The 22,394-nt window shown below is 46.8% G+C and overlaps 1 protein-coding gene across 4 annotated transcripts in view; it reads right to left on the reverse strand.

Annotated features, from left to right (window-relative positions):
• The window catches only part of ADAM19 (ADAM metallopeptidase domain 19), an 87,724-nt gene that overhangs the window by 41,958 nt on the left and 23,372 nt on the right, over positions 1 to 22,394 (reverse strand). For 2 of the 4 annotated variants that reach the window (XM_029218805.1, XM_029218806.1), the window contains exons 4-5: positions 11,832 to 11,910; positions 6,462 to 6,538 (exon numbers count right to left, since the gene is read on the reverse strand). In XM_029218805.1, the coding sequence (XP_029074638.1) occupies positions 6,462 to 6,538; positions 11,832 to 11,910 (156 nt within the window). The other 2 variants (XM_029218808.1, XM_029218807.1) reach the window with 2 other exon arrangements.

Genomic DNA, 22,394 nt, shown 5'->3' on the forward strand with positions numbered 1-22,394 from the left:
AGGTTCGGCAGACTCTGGACCCCATGCCCTTAACCTCTATGCTATCTGCCTCTATCAGTGAGTTCCAAACCTAGGGGTCCGAGATCTTAGGATCAAATCTCCCAGATCTATCCATTAGAATATTCTACAGGGTGTATTAAAAATGGAGATGTCCAGGCCCCACCTAGGAGATGCAGATTCTGTAGGCCTGAGCAAGTGAACAAGTCCCATAGGAATCCCCTGCACAGCCACACTCAGGAACCTTGACCTGGAGCCCAGCCTCTGGCAGGGCCCTGTCTTTTCACAGAGCTCTAAGCAATTCTGTTCCAGGGAGTGGGCAGATTATAACTGGAGAAACACAAGCTCAGAAGGACATTGAAGGTCCTTCCAGCAATAGGACTCGGCGGCCGCTCCCCTCCCCTGCCCCTGCTGCGGCTGCTGGTAACGCGCCTGTGTCACAGTTGCCACCTTCCCGACTGCCAGGGGATGGAGAACAGGCTGGCGCAAGCCCTAGCATGTCACAGCATGTCCAGCTTTGAAAGTGGGGGGATTTGTGAGAATCTACTTCCCAGGGCCCTTCACTGTCACCAATCCCAAGCCCTGCTAGCTGCCCTCCCCTGAACACTCACCAGTCATTTCTCCTTCTAAGTGTCTCAGTTGATCTAATTTGCTAAATGTAAGCTCTGGCAGAGCTTAGCGGGGGGTGGGGGTGGGGTGCGCGGGAGGGGGACCCATGAGGTTGGGTGGCCAGGACCTCACACGCTATTCATTGTTGAGAGCGACCTCACACGCTATTCATTGTTGAGAGCTTGATACAAATGAAATTGTACAGAGGAACCCTGGCACGGCAGGCCAGGCAGGCAGCAGGTTTAACCCCTGAATGACTACAAGACTCGCTCAAATGCATCCTTCCAGGAACTAGGCAAGAACTGCTTCTTAGGAATTTGTCCATTCAGAGCTGAACCCAAGGGGACACACCCTACATGCCTACATCCAGAGCTGCCCTAAGAGGTAATCACTCTGTCACACTTCTTTCCTTCCCCCAAAATCTGCATGCAAGTGAGAAGGAGTTACAGGGAGCTTCAAAGGCAGCACAAAGGTGACGTGGTCACACGGGTGATGTGGTCCCTCTGGGATGGGGTGGCAAGCCACAAGTGGAAAGCATGGGCTCGGGAGTGGGACACACCTGGATTCAAATTCTGGCTCTGCTGTCTGCTACCTTTGGGCTAAGTTACTCAACAAAGCTTCCCCTCTCACAGGGCTGCTATGACAGTTGGCTGAAGTAAGAGGCAATGTTTACTAATAATTAGGGTAATATTTAAAAAGGATAGCTAATAGTCATTGAGCATGTATGATACACAAGGCAGGGTACAAGGCATCTTATTCAGTAGCCATTCAGCACATATGTATTGAGCACCTACTGTTTGCCAGGAACAGTTCTAGGCACCGGGGATGCAGCATGATAGGAAAACAAAAGAAAGTCCCTGATCTCAAGGAAGTTGCACTCATCACCTCATGTAAATCCACCAATGATGTCACTATTGTTGCTCCCATTTTACAGGTGAGAAAACTGATGCTAGGGAACTGAAGCAACCTGTCAGGTTTTATACCAGGAACTGCCTGGCTCCAGAATCTACACCTGACAAAACTTGATGCTGCCCTGTGAGCGCTTACTCTATGCTTGACACAGAGGTAGCATTTCTTATCTGTTCTGCAGAAGGAAGGCCAGGTATTCAAATGGGAAAGGGCCACGCCTCTCCTTGGCAAAAGGGCAGATAGGCATGGACTGGCTCCTTCTGTCCCAGGCGCCCCACCTCCTGGAAACTGCCCACTCTCTCTGCAGCACAGAAATTTCTACACTGAAGAGTCCTTTCCATGGTCTTGTCTACCCTGCTTTCTCAGATAAGAGGAACCGAAGCCCAGAGAAGTAGGAACTTGCCCAAGGTCACCTAGTGAGCTACTGTTAGAGCTGGGGGCAGATCCCAGGTCTCCTGACATCCAGGCTCCTTACTCATGGGCGGAGCCATGACACCACCCTCAGCCTCCCACCCAGGACTCAGCAGCCCCCTGCACCGTGGGCATCATATAGAGAGCTGAGCTGGCCAAGGCAAAGACAAGGAGGAAATGAAATGAAACAGGGGGAGGAAAGCTCAGAGATCACACAGCCGGGAGGTATGGAGCTAGATCTGAAACTCAGGTCGCTTGACTCTAAATTGTGAGCTCCTTCTAAGCCATCACATAACGTTCACACACATCCTCCTGTGCTCACTCTTAATTTCATATCCTCTCTCTCCCTCTCTCTCGCACAAAGTCTGAGTCCAGGGACCTGGGGTAAGGTATAACCACAGTGAGTATGGGCCCCAGGGTTTTGAGGACAGATCTGCTATAAGAGTGATGCATCAGGGCTTCCCTGGTGGCGCAGTGGTGGAGAGTCCGCCTGCTGATGCAGGGGACACGGGTTCGTGCCCCGGTCCGGGAAGATCCCACATGCCGCAGAGCGGCTGGGCCCGTGAGTCATGGCCACTGAGCCTGTGCGTCCGGAGCCTGTGCTCTGCAACGGGAGAGGCCACAACAGTGAGAGGCCCGCGTACCGCAAAAAAAAAAAAAAAAAAAGAGTGATGCATCAAATAGATGACTACAGGTGATCTACTGTATGTCTTTGAAAGACTTTCTATGTAATTGAACTTGCCAGACATTAGTACTTAAGATACTATACAGCCATTAAAAGAATGAGCTAGATCTATGTGTGCCTACGACATAATGTTAAATTGGAAAAAGAAAAAAACAAATTACAGAATGATATGTATAACCCTATAACCAATCTCCCTTGGATTAAAAAATCATATATACACATAATTATGTATTTCAATTATGTATCCCCAACAGATTACAGATGGGGAATGAGATTGATTGAAAGGGCAGGACAGGATAAAGAATTTTCACTTCTTTTAGTTTTATGCTCCTGTATTATTTGGATGTTTAGCACACTCATTAGTTACGTAATGATAATCTTCAAGCACTTTCTTTACAAACAAAGTGACCAATCAGGTTTAAAAAATGTTTTTACTGCAATCAATACCTCTCCTGCTGATAGACAGTGAGTTGGACACACATGTGCGCACGCGCACACACACACGTACACGCACGCCCAGTGTCTGCCGAATCCCACAGGTTCAGTCAAGGATACCTCAACCCAGTCATGTCTAGATTTCTTCACAAATAATCGTTGCTCCTAAAATTTATACTTTATGTTAATTTGCAAAGCATTTGTGCACACAAGATATCGTATAGGACATTTAGATGAGTCCTTCATAGGAGACAGGCTTGGGGAGTATGGACACTAAACACCCCTAGGAAATGGTGTGCCACATCATTTCATTGGTGTAGTTTATAAATATCCAGAGCTGCCACTCTATTCTCGAAGGGGTCAGGGGCCTAAACAAGATCACAGAGCATTATATTACATATCCATGTTCCTTTTTGGAAGGAATATTTCTAAAAGGATACACAAGAAACTGGTAACAATGGCTGCCACTGGGAAGGGGGAATTCGGGAAACAGGAAGCGTACTCTTTCATTGTACGCTCTTGTATTATTTGAATGTATTTTTACTATGATCCCGTATTACCTCTTCAATTAAATTAGCCTAAAGAACTGCTTTGGAGAGAAGAGGACGCCCAGCAACAATCTAGAAACTCAGCTGGATTCCTCTGTATTTGTATCATCAGCCTGAAGATCCCACTTGGTATAAATCCTACCTATTTTCTCCAATCACAAAGAGCATGTTTCCAGGAGAGAAGCACAATTGCTATGGAGATTTTCCATTGCAGCATCACTTTATGAGCCTTAGTGGGGGGCGACTGGAGTGTTCCGGGGGTTTGAAGCCTGCTGCTGCTACAGCTGCTCCTACTCCAGAGTCTGAATCAAGCCATCTGCCAGGCGTCTCCAGCTCTTAAATCAGTCGGGCCCACAGACACCCTTGGTTTCTTAAGGTGTGTAGTGAGAAGGCTGGGAAAATAAGGCGGGTGGACCCCATAAAAGGGAAGCATGCAAAATAGAAACACATGGACGGCTCACCCAGTTCTCCCCTATCAGCACAGCTGCGGGAATGATGTACAAGAGGCCAAGCCAAATTCCCACTGCCCCAGACCAAGAGGACAGAGGAATAGGCAGAGAGAAGAAAGTCACACCTGCATGTTCCCTTTCCTCCTTCTTGGGACAGATGCTGTTCACTTGCAGACTGCAGATGACTGGGCCTGTAAACACCATTGGAAGGCCAGTTGGCTAGGCTCAATCAGGTCACTTGAGCAGGGGATTTGGGGTCTCTGTTATGGCCTCCCAGCCAAAGCTTGTTTCCTGCCTAATCCCCTCCGGCCAACTCACCATGAAGCCTTAAGATGAGACATGGCTCAATTTATAAACAAACACGTGGGATCGGCAGCATGATGGGCCTCACATTGGCATGCGAGCCTGGGTGAGTCTTAGCATGGTTTCACTGTTATAAGATGATAATAATCCCGTCTGCATGCTGTAGCGTTAACACAGCACTTAACATTCTCTACCATGCCTATCATCCATGCCCACTTTACAGATGAGAAACTGAGGGCTCAGGAAATTACTTTTATATGCCTGTCTTCCCTCCACCCGTGTAGGACATGGGCATAGAGCAGACATCCACTGTTAATCTGCTGAATGAAAGAAACAATCATTGGCTCAATCTATCAAGAGAGAGGAAGGGTACACAGTGGAAACACCTCCTACTGGCTCATGAGGGCCATATCTGCATATCTGCCCAATGCTGCCTTCAGTAACAACATGTTGATAGCTTCGAATTGGTCATGGTGGGAATATTTTTACCAGCATACTGGCAGATGCTACATATCAGTGCTTTTTTTTTCTTTTTGTTTTCATAGAGCTAGGTTATCAACACACTGGGTATAGGTACCACATAGTATAGGCAATTAAAACCCAGGCAATTAGTATAGGCAATTAGAACACAGGTTTTTCAGATCATCATCTCTTTTCCAAAAGGAGGGGAGGGTGGGAAGAGTCTAAATGAATGATTTTTATTACTCCAACATACATGTATAGATCCTACTATATGCAAAGCACCAGGGTAGGCTGGAGGAGAGAAACGGATATTGAGATAGAATTCATATCCTCAAGGAACACATATTCTCAGGTATAAACTATAACGTGCACACATATCACCTGGGGATCTTGGTAAAAACACAGGTTACAATCCAGTAGGTCTGGGTGGGACCTGAGATACTACATTTTGAACAAGCTCCCAGGTGATACTGATGGTGCCCCGCTGCGGGCCCCGCCCAGGAAGCACGGGTCTGGGAGGTGACTGAGTGCTTGTATATACTGGCCAGTTCTAAACGTTAGATATCTATTAGCACGTGCAATCCTCACAACACGACAGATATATATTTTCCTTATCCACATTTTACAAAAGAGACCATCAAGGTCCAAGGTCACCCCTCTGGTCAACTGCTAGTTGCTCAAAGCCAGGTCGTCTGGCTCAGAGAATGAAGTCACTCTCTTTCCAACATGCCCCCTCGTTGGAACTTTTCAGTTCATTTTCTGTCTTGAAGATTATCCCTGCTTCTCCCTTCTCTTCCTGCTCTTTTCACTAGCTGCCCATTTCCTTTTTTGCCGCCTATAAGCACTTCTACCAGAGAAGAGCAAAGGAGAAGTGGGAATAAATGCTCAAATTCATCAATTTCAAGTGTATGAACCATGTCTTTTATTTCCTATATCCTGGTGCTTTGACACTGGGACCTCGCTCCTGCCCCCAGGGTTAGCCAATTCCTACAGATGGTAACTCACCAGTGAGCACAGCATGCCTTTCCAATGGGCTTCTCACTCTCTGGGCCGCCCACCTCCCCAGGCCTGTTCACCCCAGGGCCAGGTACCAGACAACTAGGGACAGCCCCATGCCCCAGATCCCACCAAAATTATTCAAACTAGCCAATCCTAAGCCTGCTTACCCTGCCTTTCCTGTTCCTTTCCACAGAACCCACAATAAAGACTCCTGCCCACATTCCCTCTCCCCCGTCTGCCTCCTGACTGACCCCTGTGCTGCCCTGTGCCCCAGCCCCAGCATGGCGTGCCCCTCCTCCTGGGATCTGGAGTACAATAAAGTGTCTTTTCGATGGCAGTTGTCTCCTGCTCTGTGGGCTTCACCATACCTAAATAATAATAAAACCTCAAGCTCCTCAGGAAAGAGTATGCTCAATCCCCAGTGAATCTGTGGGTTATCTATTATTAACATTATTATTTTTACCGTCACCATCATCAAAGGATTACTTCCCTTGTCCCTCCCAAGCTCAGCCCTTCTCAGAGCTGGCTTGCATACATTCTCAATAGACAGCTTCTCAAAGTCCCTGCCCAAGGCCAGCCCCGCTTAGCTTAAAAAATTCCATTGCTGGGGAGAGTCTCGGGCGCGCCCCACCCAGCACTGTCAGGGCCTCTTACCTCATTCCCCGGCAGGTGCTGAGCGTGACACTGGACTGCTCTGCCTTCCTCACCGTCCCATGGTAAAAGCAGTGATCCTAGCACGGAGAAAGCGGGTGGTCAGACCACAGGATACTGATAAGCAAGGCAACGTTAGTGTCTCGTGCAAGTCAGGGATGATTATATATCTACCCTAAGCTTACAATCTGCAAAGAGCTTTCTAAGCCACCATTTTATTTGACCCTCGCAACGTTCCTGGGCGGTGGGACAGAATGGATGCCATCATCCTCACTGAAAAGATGAAGAAGCTAAGGCTCAGAGGAGCAAAGAGATTTGCCGCAGGTCTCACTGCTAGTTGGGGAACCCAGGATTTCAGATCTCTTTTTTTTTTTTTTCAGAGAAACAGTTTATTTATTTATTTTTGGCTGCGCTGGGTCTTCACTGCCACGCGTGGGCTTTCTCTAGTTGCGGCGAGCGGGGGCTACTCTTCATTGCATTGCACGGGCTTCTCATTGCGGTAGTTTCTCTTGTTGCGGAGCACGGGCTCTAGATGCGCAGGCTTCAGTAGCTGTGGCACGTGGGCTCAGTAGTTGTGACTCGCAGGCTCTAGAGCGTGGGCTCAGTAGTTGTGGCGCATGGGCTTAGTTGCTCTGCGGCATGTGGGATCTTCCCGGAGCAGGGCTCAAACCCGTGTCTCCTGCACTGGCAGGCGGATTCTTAACCACTGCGCCACCAGGGAAGTCCCTCAGATATCTTTCTATGACATGATGCTGGCCACAGGAAACACTGGCTTCTCAAAAGCCTGCCTCCCCACTAGACTCACATCTTTGACCCCCCGTAAGGACTGAACACTGTCCCCCGCAAAATTCATGCCTACCCAGAACCTCAGAATGTGATCTTATTTGGAATAGGGTCTTTGCAGATGTAATTAAATTAAGATGAGGCAATACTGAACTAGTATTCTTATAAAAAGAAGAGAGGACACAGAGAGACACACACACACAAAGAAAAAGGCCATGTGCAGATGGAGGCAGAGATTAGACAAAACTAGAAGCCAAGAAGCACCAAGCATGGCCAGGAGCCACTAGAAGCTGGAAGAGGCAAGGAAGGATCCTTCCCTAGAGACGACAGAGGGAGCATAACCTTGATTTTGGACTTCTAGCCTTCAGAACTATGAGAGAACACATTTCTGTTGGTTTAAACCTCCAAGTTGATGGCACTTAGTTACAGCAGCTGTAGGAAACTGGTCTATCCCCCATCTTCCCTGCTCCCCTTGAATCCCTACCCACCTGGAGCAGACTTGATTTGGCACCTGTGTCCATGGACGCTTGCAGGTCTGCTGCTGCTCTCTAGCCAGGGCATCTCACGGCCATCTGGTCTTCCGAACCCGGCTGGATTCCTCATGGCTACAAACCACTCTGTGCTAGGCCCAGGACTAGGCCCCGAGACACAACAGTGAGCAACAGACACAGCTCCAGCCTTCGTAGGACTTATGGTCTTGTGAGAGCCAATATTAGTTTAAAAGCCATACAAAGATAATTACAAATCATGAAGAATGGCTTGAAATAAAGTTCGAGGTGCCAGCAGAGTGTTTGATAAGTAGGGTAGCCAGAGCATTTATGAGGCAAACCAGGACCCCGTTGAAAGTGATAAAGTGCTAAACCAGACAGACGGACACAAACCAGGACTGTTCCCAGCACACCAACGGGTGATAACAAGGGACACATTCCTACAAGCTTCTTCCCAAAAGGTCAAAAGAGATAAGCTGGTCCGAAGAGAAAGAAGGTAAAATCTCCAGGGCAGAGCCAGGTTCTTAAAAAGGGCTTAAGAAGGATGTAAACTGGGTAGCTGCAGACACAGAAGCTTTATCTTTCCCCACCAACGTCCTGGGCCTGAGCAGGGCCAATCGGGAATCTCTGGCATTCACCTACGTAACAACAGTCCGAGTGACCCATCACCAGGACCACACTTGATTGTGGTTGTTCCTTGGTCCCCAGCAGGCAAGCATGTGACCCAGGAGACAGCTAACCCATTCGTCTACATTCTCTGGTTCTACCCTCTGCTCAGCTCTAGGCATGAGTATAGTGCAACACACTTTACAAAGGGCTGTCACACACATCACCGCATGTGATAATAATGCCTGCCATTTACTGTTATTAACAGTAAGAGCTAACATCTACCCAGCTCTTGCTCCTGGATAAACAATTTACATGATTTTTTTCCCTTTAACTCTGACCACAGCCTTATGAGGTAGATACTCTTATTCTCATTTTTTAAAAGGGGGAACTAAAAGTTGGAGAGGTTTTAGGTCATTCACAGGGCCACACGGCAAAGTGGAGATTCAAACCCCAGCAGCCTGACTTCAGACTCCATGCTCTGTCTCTCTTAGCAAAAGCAGACCCAGCAAAGTGCATGGAACTTAGTTTGTCAAAACTCTATTATCTTCCAGCACCAACGGAGACTGAGGTACTAGTCTAAGCCTTGCCTCTCACTGGTTATCTCGACTTCGGCATGTTCCTTTTTCTCTTCTCCCCTCAATTTCCTCATATGTAAGATGTGGCGTTGGAAGAGATGTTTATAAATTCCCATAAAAATCAGTGATTCATCTTACCCTTCCACAGCCCTGAGAGTCAGATCTTAGTATATCCAATTTTCAGATGAGGAAACTCAACACTAGTGTGGTCAAAAGGGTTTTTCAGGTCACACAGCTAGTTAAAGCCAAGACTAAAACCCTGGCCTCAGACCCCAAACTCTGCAACTCGTTCTACTGGAACACACTCACAGACCATTCCCCCAGTGATCTGACCTAGATCAGGGCTGGAGCCCACAGGCCCAGCAATGGGTTGGATAAGGTTCCCACAAATCCCACTACCCCTGGCCAAGTTTGGTAGGAGAGTGTGATCCACAACATTTGGGTCAAGCGAGGCTAAGTGGTTTATTCCATTCCCATTTCTCTTTGAGTCTTCAGCTCCCAAGTAAGAAAGCTGACTGGAAGCCCCCTGGGGCTGGGTGGGGGGCTTTGCAAGAGCCTAGGAGCAGGGGATGTAAGAAAACAAAGAGGCATCCCATGCTTCCGGCGAGATGTGCTTCTGTGCTTCAGTCAACGAGACCTTCAGGAAGGAGGGGCTCTCTGGGAGGGAGGGGAAGTTCTCTCACTGTCCTCTGTTTCTCAGAGGCCCTCACAACATCTCTGCCTAACCCTGAGAGCACAAAGAACAAGTACACAACAGCCATGAAGTCATCGCATTCCTTCCCAGCTTCTCAGCCTAAGGGGGCCACCCTGAGGGGGCTTTCGTAGCAGGAAGCATGAGCTCATGGCAAACTCAGAGCACTGAGACCCATTCTTCAGCACAGAAGTGCAGAAGCCAAGCCCAGAGGAGGGTGCTTTGTGAGGTCATAATGGCGAGGGGCTTTTGAGGCATGTCTGTCCCTTCCCCACCGAGCTGGAGACAGAGAACAGAAGTCTCAAGGGAGGAAGAAGTTTCAACCAAGGGGCCTTGAAGAAGGTGTGGAGCCACAGCTGGCCAGCCTTCCCAGAGATGAGAAGACAGAGCCTACTTGCCTCCCGTGGGCACCAGCCACTCCCCCCACCCCAGGAAGGTCTTGGTGAAGAAGGCAGCCCTGATCTTCACACCCAACAGTCCAACATAGCCCCTCAGCTACCAAGTTACTACAGACCTCTTAGACCCATCGAAACCTAACTGTCCTGTGTCCCTCTCCTCATTCAAGGGTGATCTGATAAACTCATCTGTGCTGCTAACGACTGTTAGTGGCTGTCATTGTCTTCTAGGCTTTTGCACTCCGGCAGGGCTACTGTAGAGACTGGATCACGTGGGAACCTCAGGGTCATGAGAAGCTGTGGGAGGAGCCCATCGTGCTGCCTACACACCACACCCCCAAGATACGCACACCACAAAAGCCCATGACATCCAGCCCCAAAGGCAAAAGACTGCTCCTTCTGCTGGAGTCTGTCTTCCCTTCTCCTTCACCCCTGCTCTTTGGCACAGAGTCTCAGAAGGGTCACTCAAGTCCAGAATGTCTCAGCTTGGGCACTACTGACATTTAAGGCCAGATAATTCTCTGCTGTGGAGGACTGGGCTGTGCATTGTAGGGTAATTAGCAGCATCCCTACCCACCAGATGCCAGTAGCATCCACCTCCCAGTCATGATAACCCAAACTGTGCCTACAAATTGCCAAGGGTCCCCTCCTTTGTTGGCTAAAACAGTCAAAGAGACAAATAGAATATTCTAGGGTAATTGCACCTGATTAAAATTGGTATAAATCATCACGAAGCATATTTCCTTTGCTTTATGTTCATTACCAACATATTTAACAAAAATTTAAGGAAAAGAAATGATTTAAACCAAAATCACTCCTAGTGGAGAACCACCACTCTAATCCTACAAATTCTAAAAGGTGCCCTGTAGGAAAAGCTAGCAAACCATGAAATGTGTATGATTCATGACCTTAAATGTCCACCAGTGACCAAATGGTGTGGTGGAGCAAACTAAAAGACTAAAACTGAAACACCATTTTTTAAATGACGAATCTCTGTGCAAACAGCCAAACTCAACTTTGAGGGGAAAAATACCCAATATGAAGGTAGCAGCAAAATAAGAAAAACTTCACATCCTAAAACCACATTAAAAAGGCAGAGTACAGGGCTTCCCTGGTGGCGCAGTGGCTGAGAATCTGCCTGCTAATGCAGGGGACACGGGTTCGAGCCCTGGTCTGGGAGGATCACACGTGCCGCAGAGCAACTAAGCCTGTGAGCCACAACTACTGAGCCTGCGTGACTGGAGCCTGTGCTCCGCAACGGGAGAGGCCGCGATAGTGAGAGGCCCGCGCACCGCGATGAAGAGTGGCCCCCGCTTGCCACAACTCGAGAAAGCTCTCGCACAGAAACGAAGACCCAACACAGCAAAAATAAATAATAAAAAATAATTAATAAACTCCTACCCCCAACATCTTAAAAAAAAAAAAAAAGGCAGAGTACAAAACCTTACATGTCCATATGAAAAAAAAACAAACACCTGATTGGGTGAGATGACAGGATTACCAGCAAATCATTTCTCCTACTTAAACTTTTGTTAGTATGTGGGTAATTAACATAAAGCAAAGAAAATGTACGCTTCACAATGATTTATATCAACTTTAATCAGATGCAACTTGCTTAAAATATTGTTTGTTTCACCATTTTAGCCAGCAAACGGGAAAGGAACGCTTACGAAACAACAAATTCATATTTCGTGTCTCCTGCTCACTCCCTGGGTCTCCGTCAGGGAAACAATTTCTTCAGGGGAGGGACTGTCTCCACTGAGCATCTCCTCACTTCCTAGGGGTGGGTCTGGGATAGGGCATCTGCTTGATAGATATTGACCTGAACTTACCTCGGATTTCAGGGTGGTAGTTCGAGGGTTGCCACTTGGAGTATATTGGGTTTCTGTGTAGGCTGGAGCAAAAAGGTGCCTGAAAAGAATAAAAACAGGCATTTGTCTCCTTAGATGATGGACTTCACGGTCCTGGGAACAGCAGCCAGTGATTCTAACTAAACTTGGTAGAGCCACCCCAAGCGTCTCCACACAGAAGGAACTAGGCAGTCCTATGGAACGGCTCAAGGAATAAAAAGAAAAACAGAGTGAAGTTTGTTATGAACTTTGTGTTCATTGGGATCATCGCTTAAGTCAGCCACAACCAGATAGAGTTGACCACAAAAGCAGTTATCTCAGATCTTAACTTGTTCTGGGTCCTAGGAAAATACATGTGCAAACACATTCACAAAATTTCCCAGGGTCTATGGACCCTATTGTGTACCTTGACTGATTATTTCTCCAGCGTATCCACCAACTTTTGGTATCAGCACACCAATTTTTCTTTAAGGGAACCCCTCTTCCCTGTTGCATGTTTTGGTAAGACTGTCAATCAAGGTATCCTACCTGGCCTTGGCCAAGGGTGGCCCTCGGCGCGAGCCAACCAATGGAGCAATGCTGCAAGAACTTAACAAATGGGAGCTATTCATCTGCTCCTGTTCCTGCTGCATGGGTTCCAGGAGTTTCCTTTGCCCATCTTTTCTGAGACCTAGTGGTTCAGATCCCCTGAGACCTGGTAGTTTTACGTGTTACCCTTCCAATATTGTTTTTTCTTTCCTAAAATTGGACATTGGTTTCTCTCTTGCCACAGACCTCTTGCAGCTGGGGTTAAGAATCCCTCACCAGGGCTTCCCTGGTGGCGCAGTGGTTGAGAGTCCACCTGCCGATGCAGGGGACACTGATTCTTGCCCCGGTCCGGGAAGATCCCACGTGCTGTGGAGCGGCTGGGCCCGTGAGCCATGGCCACTGAGCCTGCGCGTCCAGAGCCTGTGCTCCGCAACGGGAGAGGCCACAGCAGTGAGAGGCCCACGTACCGCAGAAAAGAAAATAAAAGAATCCCTCACCAAAGGCAAGGTGACCTCAAATAAGGCTTTTAGAATTTCCCTGAAAGTTAAAAGACAAAAGAGCCAAATGGACGCTTCAACTAGCTCAGCCACGTTAAAAGCAGAACGAATCTAAAGAAAATCGTGGTCGGGGGCAAAGTTTGTAATGGAAGGCACCATTAAAAATTGGAGTCTAACAAAAAAGAATTAAGTGGATCTATATCTACTAATGTGGAAAGATGTCTAAAATGGAGTTAGATAAAGACAATAAATTTCAGGAGAGTATGTACTTTTTAAATCCCTTTTAATGAGAAAGTAACAGCAGTACACACTAGTGCGTGCATCAACAACAGCTGGAGGAGGGCACGCCCGCCGTTAACGGTGGTTATCTCAGGGAATTACGGAAGATGTTCACAACGTAAGCTGTATAATACTTCCGAAAAACTGGTTGATCTTAAAGAATAATTATCATGTATTTATTCTGAAAACGGAAAATCTAATTTGAAACTGCTTTTTAAATAAGAAGATACAAGCTGAGGTCAGCATAGAAAGCCAAAGGGACCTGCAGGGACCACCCTGGTTTTGTAAGAGGTGACATTTCCCACAAGAGAGGGTCATTGAAGAGGATCTCCAGAGTCTCTCGGAGTCACTTCCAGCTCTAAGTTCCGGGACCCCAGACTCTCAGATTCCCCTCCACCCAAAGAGTGCAGTCGGAAGGCAAATGCCACAAGGGTTGGCTCTTGCACTATGTCAAGCCCTTCAACGTGCTGGCTTGGACGAGAAGAAAAGAAACCCAACAGGGAGATGTAAAAACAAAGCAAAACAGAAAACCCAGCTTGTGTAGAGAAACTCCAATTCACATGGAAAGCTTGGGTCAGTAGCTAACTTGCCAGATTCTGTCTCCCTTTCTCTTTCTCCTTAGCATCTAACCAGTCAAGGATCGAAGGGAAGAGTCACCCATTTGTCTGAGCGAGATAAACTGTAAGCCCCAGGAGGACAGAGGCCAAGCTGTTTTGCTCACCAGTATATACTGGTGTTTAACATGTACTCAGTGAAAGAATGTGTTAACTAATTACTGAATGCATGAATGAGTGAGTCGTTGAGCATACTAGGAGCTTAGAACATGGTCTGGAGTCTGAGAGACTAAGTTTCAGTGCCAGTTCTGACATGTACTGTCTCTATGGCCATGAGCGAGTTGTTTTACCTCTCCAAACCTTTGTTTCCTCTTCTGCAAAATCCCTTCTACTTGACAGGGTTGTCATCTGAGTAAAATAACATAATGCATGAAAAGAGCTTAAAACCAGTCCTGGCTCAGAGTGGAGCTCAGTAAAGGTTAGTGATTATCATTATTGCTTTCAACAGGGATTATGATGGGAAGAACCCAGAAAAACTGGTGGAATTTACCTATTTCCTTTCAACTCCCCCCAGCCATTAACTCCCCAGTATATCACTTGAGAGAGGTGAAAAAACAATGAGCTCATTCCTGCAGCCCATTTCCTTGGTCTGCTTTCACAGACTGCATAACGGACGGCGAGTCAGGAGTTCAGAATTTAACAGTCCATCCTAGATGACAGTAGGGAGACGTGAGTTTTCCCACAGTAATCCACTCCTGGAAAATACACTCCCAGCCTTTTCTGAGCCTTAGGGGGGGAAATATTCATCCAGTGACACCAAGATGCTCCAAAGAGAGCAATCCAGACTGAACCTCAGAGGAGTCTACATTCTTGTCGGTTCCTGGCCACACATCCTCAGAAGGGTAAGCATCTTTCTGCACCTTCTTATTCAGAAGTTCTGCCACTGTCATCATAGGACTCTCAGAGCCTCAGTGCTGAGAGGGACCTCAGGAATCATTAAGCCAAACTCACTAGACTGTGGACTCCCTAAGAGCAGGGAGCACGGCTGCCTTGTTCAATGCTTCTCCCCAGCTCCTAGTACCAGGCAGGTTTATTCTGTGGAAAAAGTGGATGAATGAATAAATGAACGAATGAATGAATCTTCTACCTTGTGTAGGAATCTGCCAGATGGCCATTCGGCACTGGACATCTCCAGTGACAGGGAGCTCCTGAGACCACCCACTCCATTTCTGACCACATATAATAGTCAGAGAAAGTTCTTACACTGAACCAGAAACTACCTCTCTCTGTAACCGGCACCCACTGGCCTCATTCTTGCCTGCTGAATCTACAAGAAACAGTCTGCTCCCTCTTCCACCCAGATGCCCTTTTCAGGACCAGCAGCATTAGCATCACCTAGGAACTAGTTAAAAATGCAGATTGTAAAAAAAAAAAAATATATATATATATATATATATATATATATATATATGCAGATTGCCAGGCCCCACTGCAAACGTCCTTGCACACAGAAACTCTGTGGTTGGAGCCCAACCATCTGTTGTTGTAATAACTCTCTGAGTGAGTCTCGGGCAGAACCACCACCCTAGACCACAAGTTCTCAACATACTTTTAAAGCAGGCAAACTTCAGAAACATCCACGTGTCTCACTACCCAAGCCTCCATCACCCTTCTACCTCCACCACACCCTGGATCATTCTGAGCTTAAGAAACCCTGAAAAGTTGCCATCAAAACAGTTCACATGCCTTTAAGTGAGAAAGCATTTCACCTTCACAACATGCCTAGGAGGACACTGCAACCTCGGAACTGTAACTTGTCCAAGCTGTCACGGCACAGTGTCAGAGCCGGGTTTCAAAGCCAAGTCTGTTGGGCCAGACCATACGTTTTAAGCAGTTCTCTGCTCCGTCTCTATTAGAAGGTAGAAGCATAAAACTAAAGCACTGCCAGCAGTAGTCCAAAGCACAATTTGACGGTGATGACAGCAGCCTTGAGAACATGTGATGCCACAAATAGGAGGCTCCTGGGTCTTAGATGTGAATACACGCAGAGAAGAGCCGTAGGGGTAAGCAAAGCACAGGGCAAGATAAAGAGGATAGACATGTAAGGATGTCACGGGTCGTTTTTTGGGGGGGTTTTGTTTGTTTTTTTTAATAACAACCCTTTCCCCAAATGCGGTTGTGGATGTTGACCAGGAGGGTCATCCTTCCTTCTAAAAGCAAAAGGAAGGGTCATGTTCCATCACCACTATCTGTGCAATTGTACCGATTCACAAGACACTGCTTTCACACGCTCCCCATCACCCCAAGCCAGGCCCATCTATGCCTCCAGTCCCTGGTGGTGCCTTGGCGCTGCTCTCGGCACCAAAGACACTATCCCCTCAGAGACAGGGCTGCAGGGCCACTGAGCAGCCCAGCTCAGCCCAGCCACCCCTTCTCCAACCACATCTTGTTCTCATCTCCTCTCTGACAAGGGGCTGGCTCAGCAGATCTGCAGGAAGCTGTCTCTCACCACTGGAGTGTGCTAGGATTTTCAGGAAACGAGTTGTGAGTGATGTGCATCCAGGAAGAGAGAAGGACTGTCCAAGATTTCCCACCCTGCCCCCTCCTTTTTCTGGCTTTGATGGAAAAGCAATTTCTGAAGAAGTGCCTCCCACCCGTGCCCTCAAGGCTCACAAGCCCACAGGCAAGCAGAGATCACACATCATCCCAATGCTAATAGCAGCCGGCACTGCAGTGCTCCCTTTGGGTGAAACTCAGGTTGCGCAGACCCCAAAGTCCTCAAGCAATCTTCTGAATCTTTGTATCTTCTGCATCCCAACTGGGAAAATAAGCTGTCCCCCAAATATTGGACATAAAACATAAGGTCACTCTCCAGGGAGGGACAACAGAATTGCCCTTGGTGGCCTGGTAACTGTACACGCAGCCACACCCCCCAAAACACACTGCAGCTCCAACAGCCCTGACCTACCTTTCCTAAGGCTCACAGCCTTCGAACCCAGAACCGTCCCTTTAAGGACTATGTACTGTCAGACTAATTTCAAATGCTTCTCTAAGCTTCTCTAAAACCCCCTCTAGGGAGAGAGAAGCAGGAGGACTAAAATTTGCAAAACATCTGCCCGAGTCCAATCCCCCCACCCAGCATGCTGCTTCAGATAAGCAAATCGGTGAAGACAAAGTGGTAATTTCCAAACTACCTTGAAAAACAACCCTACCCAGATATGCTCAGCATAAACAAACAGCACTCTGCTCATCCCAGCGGCTATGTTTACTGACACCTCCTTCTCCCAGGTCTTGCTCCATATCTAGCTCTTTCAGGAGTATTGGGGGCACTTATACACTGGTGATGCTTGGGAGGTACAGCCTTGCTGGTCCCTCTTATCTTCTCTGGAGGAGCCTCACCCTCACCCTGTCCATCCATGCGGGTGATAACATAAGGCTCTTTCATTTCTCACTTATACTTACAATGCTGTCATAACGGGACTCAGCCCAGTAACACAACACCCGGAAATGCTGTTAAAAAATATAAAATCCCAGGCCCCATCCCAGCCCCACTGAGAATTACATTCTCTAGAGAAGGACTCAGAAATCTATATTTTTAATAGTTTTTCCAGGTGATAATTTTTCAGTCTCTGGGAATTCTCCACTGTACCAATTTTAACACTTTTAATTCTTTTTCTTATTTCTAGCCTCCTAAGCACCCTCTCAAAATCTAAAGATGATATCAGCACAGCCTAGAGAGAAAGTCCCGGGCTCAGAAATGTTTGGTTCGAGCACCAGCTGCATTACTCTCTACATGACTGTCATTTCAAACCCTGCAAATGAGGCAAAAGATCACCGTAATGCCTTTCAATGTCACACAAGAGCACCGTCAAATCACAGGCTCTGGGAGCTCTAAGGTTCTTTGGACTCCATGGGGGGAAATGTAGCTTTGAAAGACTATTTACAATTAATTAGGGCAGCTCTTGTAAAACCCTGTAAACTCAGATGTTAACTTGTAAAAACCTAATAAGATACAATAGAGATACAAATGATTTCCATCTAGCAGAAAAGATAACTCTCAAGGTTATGATTTTATTGCCCATAGAATATTAACCAGTTTTGTATGTAATTTAGCAATGTTATCTCAGCATTCCTTCTTCACTATTGAAAAAATATATATGTTTCCCTTATCTATCCAATTTTTAAACCAGTTTTATCATTTTGTTGGTTCCCCCATTAATTAAACAAAACTTTGACAAACGCTCACTCTCTGTATTTGTATGAGAACTGTTTTCACTTGAGCCACATAAATTCTGTTTTTTTCCCAGACTGAAAATGAACAGGGTGATAATTATGATCTCACAGCCCCACTGAGAGGATCAAATGAGAAAATACATTCAAATACTAGCTAGGACGTTTATGAGTTCTGTGAACTTGGGCAAATCGGCTAGCCTCTCTGTGCCTCAGTTTTCTCATCTATAAAATGGGGAAAATAATAGAATCTACTTCATAGGGCTGCTATACAATGTTAGGAGAGTGTCTGACTATGAATATTTGCTAAATAAAATGAACAAATGTGAAAGAAACCTTTGCAAAGTATAAAGTATTTCTTTCTACAAATATCATTGTTAACATTTTCTCCAGGACCATCTATGTGCACATGCAGTAAAACTTGGTAATTGTTAACCAAGATAATGGGCTTCTGAGAGCTCATAATACTAGTCTCTCTCCTTTTGGGTATATTCAGAAATTTTAATACTCACATTTTTTAACTAGCAAGGTGATACTACACACATCACAAGCTACTCAGCCTCAGTTTCCCTTTCTATCAGTTGGAAATGGTGATGCCCAGGACAGGCAGACATTAGGAAGAGATTTTGAAAAAGCAGAGAATGATATTCTAATGTAATGGCTAGTGCCTGCCCATATTTGGGACAAAATAACAAATTCAATTAAGTAGTGTTTTGTTGTCTTTTGTTTTCAAAGAGCAAGAAAGAAAAGGGGAGAAGAGACAGCTCAAGCTGTCTCAGAACCAAGATTTCCAAAGCAGTGCTCACTCCACCTCTGACTCCAAAGGAATGGAAACAAACCAACATGCCAAAGGCATGGCCCTAAAGCCAAATAAGGGGCCCACAGGCAGAGGCATTCCTTTTTGAGGGAACAGAAAGTTTAAGGAAGGGGGAACTTTAAAGGTTGCTCCTGATGTAAAGAGTAGGAGATCTCCTCCTACTCCAAGGACTCACTTGAGCAAGCATCATCACTGCTAGAGGCCCAGGTCCAGAAGCAATGCCGCAAAGCAAGATGGTGCCACCCACAAGCCTGGCATAAAGCCGAAGCATGTTGTCTTTAATCTTCTATTAAGGAAGTGTCCAAACAATGCATTAAATCAACACTCCTTGTCACCAAACGCATCCCATTACATCTTCTCCCAGTCCCCACAAGACCTGGCACCCTTCCGACCAGGTCCTGGTCCTGTGTTTTGCTTTTGTGTTGTCGACCAAAGGATGTTTGGATGAGCACTGTTTACTCCTTTGGCCAGCAGGGTCTTTATTTAATCCTCTTCAGGCCTCGCTCTTGGCTGCCTCCACGAAGATGGAGTAACCTCTCTGTGCAAATAGGGCTGACCTCTTGGGATCAAGATGCTTAACTGTCAGGGACCCGAGAGGCCCTCCAAATGGCTCACCCAAGAAGAGTTTACGGGTTTGTTTTGCAATGTCCTGTAAAGTACCCATTATAGGCACTTATTGGAATTGGATAAGAACAGTTCAGGGAAATGGGGTACTATGTATACTACTTCTGAGAAAAATAAAGAAGTGGAAACCAGTTACCACGAGCAACCAAACCCATTTCCGATAGCAAGAAGTTTCTGGTAAATCACCACAGTTATCAGATTAACGTGAAGGGAAGGGCCAACACAAGAGGCAATGGTTCAGTTGTACAGATAAACTTTGGGGATAAGACACAGGAAAAGTGAAGAAAGGAAATCTCTAAGATCACAGGACTTATGAAAATATGCTTAGAAAAAGGGGAGTAGGTGGGCTATCCCATGAATAAAAGCAAACAAAGAAAAAGCAAAGACCACAAACCAACCTGCCCTAAATGTGGGTTCTTGGTCCCTTTTAGGCTCTGATTAAATATCCCAGTAACTGTGATAAACCTTGACCAATGTTTCTTAGCATCCTAAAGCACAAATCACAGTGAATGCGCAAGTCAAGAAGGTCAGAACTTGGAAAGTCCTCCTAGAACATAGTAGACATATGTTGTCCTGCACTGCCCAGCAGCCCTGCCACTTTCTTGGGAAAACAGTGCCAAATTTACATTTAGAGAAATGTTCCCCTCTTGCTGCATGCTGACTGGGCCCACCTGGAGTCAGTCATAACAAGTCAGGACAATCAGCTCTCATTTCACTGAATTTCTAGATGAGTGACACCGGTAAAAATGGCTGGAGCTGAGACACACCATTGGTGATGCCTGAAGATGATGTTGAAATCTCAGCCTCTGCTTACTGATGCTGAATCGAACCTCAGAGACAGAGTTTCGGGTGAAGGAGAAAGAACAGTGTTATTGCTGTGCCAGGCAAAGGGGACCACAGCAGGCTCCTACACTTGAAAACCATGTATCCCAATCCGGATGGATTTTTTTTTTTTTTTTTTTTTGGCTGCTTTGGGTCTTCGTTGCTGCGCACAGGCTTCCTCTAGTTGCAGCTAGTGGGGGGCTACTCTTCCTTGTGGTGCGCAGGCTTCTCATTGCAGTGGCTTCTCTTGTTGCGGAGCACGGGCTCTAGGCACGTGGGCTCAGTAGTTGTGGCTCGCAGGCGCTAGAGCGCAGGCTCAGTAGTTGTGGCACACGGGCTCAGCTGCTCCGCGGCATGTGGGATCTTCCCAGACCAGGGCTCAAACCCATGTCCTCTGCATCAGGCAGGCAGATTGTTGACCACTGCGCCACCAGAGAAGTCCCCAACCTGGATTTGATGAGGGGTTTTATAACAGTGGTTCAAGGGTGGGGTCGCTGACAAGATTAGGGTGTACACACGGGCCTGCACTCCCTTAATCCCAGGTCTCAGGTCTCCTAATCTTGATGAGCTTCTCGGGTCCCTTTAATCTCGCCTCAGGCGGTTTCTGGGCTGCTCCTCCCTTGATTAGCAGCTGTTCGAATCTGCCTTTTGGAACTCAGGGAAGGTCATGGAGGCTGGAGTCTTGCCTACAAGAAATGGGGAACAAAAAGGCCTCCGTGCCCGGGAGCCCCACAGGGTCCTGCTCGGTTTCAAAGAGACTCTCTATGAATTCCTAGACCCTGGCCTTTTCAAGCCCTAGTTCTTCAGCTTTTCCCTCACTCTATGTGTTGCCTCATACGCTTCCCATAAAGTTTTTTTGGAGGGGAGGGGGACTGGTGAATAAATGGCAGAGTCTACTGCAACAAAAAATCTTTACATGCCACCCTCTCTGTTCAGTGCTTACCCCCATTCCATTCTCATGGACGAAAAAGAGCAAAAGCAACTTCCCAACATCACAGAATTATATTTTGCTTCTAAACTCGTCCGTCTAAATGAACGAAAGCTACCTAAACATCAGCATCAGCAGTAGATAAGCCAAGAGTTAGGCCATCCAGACACTCCCAAAAGGCAGAGAGGAAGGATGCCCATGCAAGCTCATCAATGAACGCTTTTTAAGCAGCATAATATGGTACAAACTGCGGGGCACATGGCCTCGGGAAGACCAAGTTCCTCCTGGCTTGAATTCATCACGTATTTGCTCTGGATTCTTGGCCAAGCTGCAGTGCCTCTTCGGAACACCCATTCCACAAATATTTAATTGAGGCCAATCATGTGCCAGGCACTGTGCTGGGGGATGTGAAGGAGGCAAGCACAGCTTTCCTGCCCTGCGCATGGCATCTCGCTCATGAAGATGAGAGGAGGCTGAGGGGTGGCAGCTTATGCCACCCCAGACATGCCACTTTAGCATAAGGATCATTTTGAGCTGAAGGCAACTGAGAAGAAGCAGATACAAGAAAAGCTCCTTGCCCTCCTATTTGCCTAAAAGCGGGTCATCAATTCTCAAAGGTGTCCCTCCTCCTCTCTCTACCAGGAAGGACAAAAGTTAATCACCAGAGACAACTTTAGACCCGGTCAGCCTGGAGACGGCACCAGAGGAATCCACACAGCAAACTTTAAAAACTAGCCTTTATCTATCATTTCCCAAATATTTACCTTCCCACAGTGTATGGCCTTTAGAAGCCTAAAACCTCTTTCCTTTTTCCTACCATTTCTCTACAAACTTATTGTTCTTTGTTAAAGATGCTACAGAAGCCTCAATTCTGTGTCACTCATTTTTCTCTGGGTATCTCCCATGTATACATGTTAATAAACTTCTGTTTGTTTCTCTCTTGTTAATCTGTCTTTTGTTACAGGGTACCCAGCTGAGAACTTAGAAAGGAAGACAGAAAATTATTTCCTCCTTTCCAAAGTCATCTGTGAAAGTACTTTGCAAACACTAACAGGCCACACAGAAGGTAGGTATTACTCTTTGGTCCCTAGAAACCAAGTCTCTATATTACAACCTATCTTCCTTTCTTCCTAGAACTGCTGCAAACCACAGCTGCAATCAACTTCCAATTTCCCCTAACAAGCTGCCTACACAGCTTCGGAGGAGGGGTGCCTGTGCATGAGTGAGTGAGTGAGTGAGTGAGTGAGTGAGTGAGTGAGTGAGTGA

The sequence above is a fragment of the Monodon monoceros genome, unplaced genomic scaffold (assembly GCF_005190385.1).
Source record: "Monodon monoceros isolate NGI ecotype Baffin Bay Population unplaced genomic scaffold, NGI_Narwhal_1 Super_Scaffold_12, whole genome shotgun sequence".
NCBI classification, from domain to species: Eukaryota; Metazoa; Chordata; class Mammalia; order Artiodactyla; family Monodontidae; genus Monodon; species Monodon monoceros.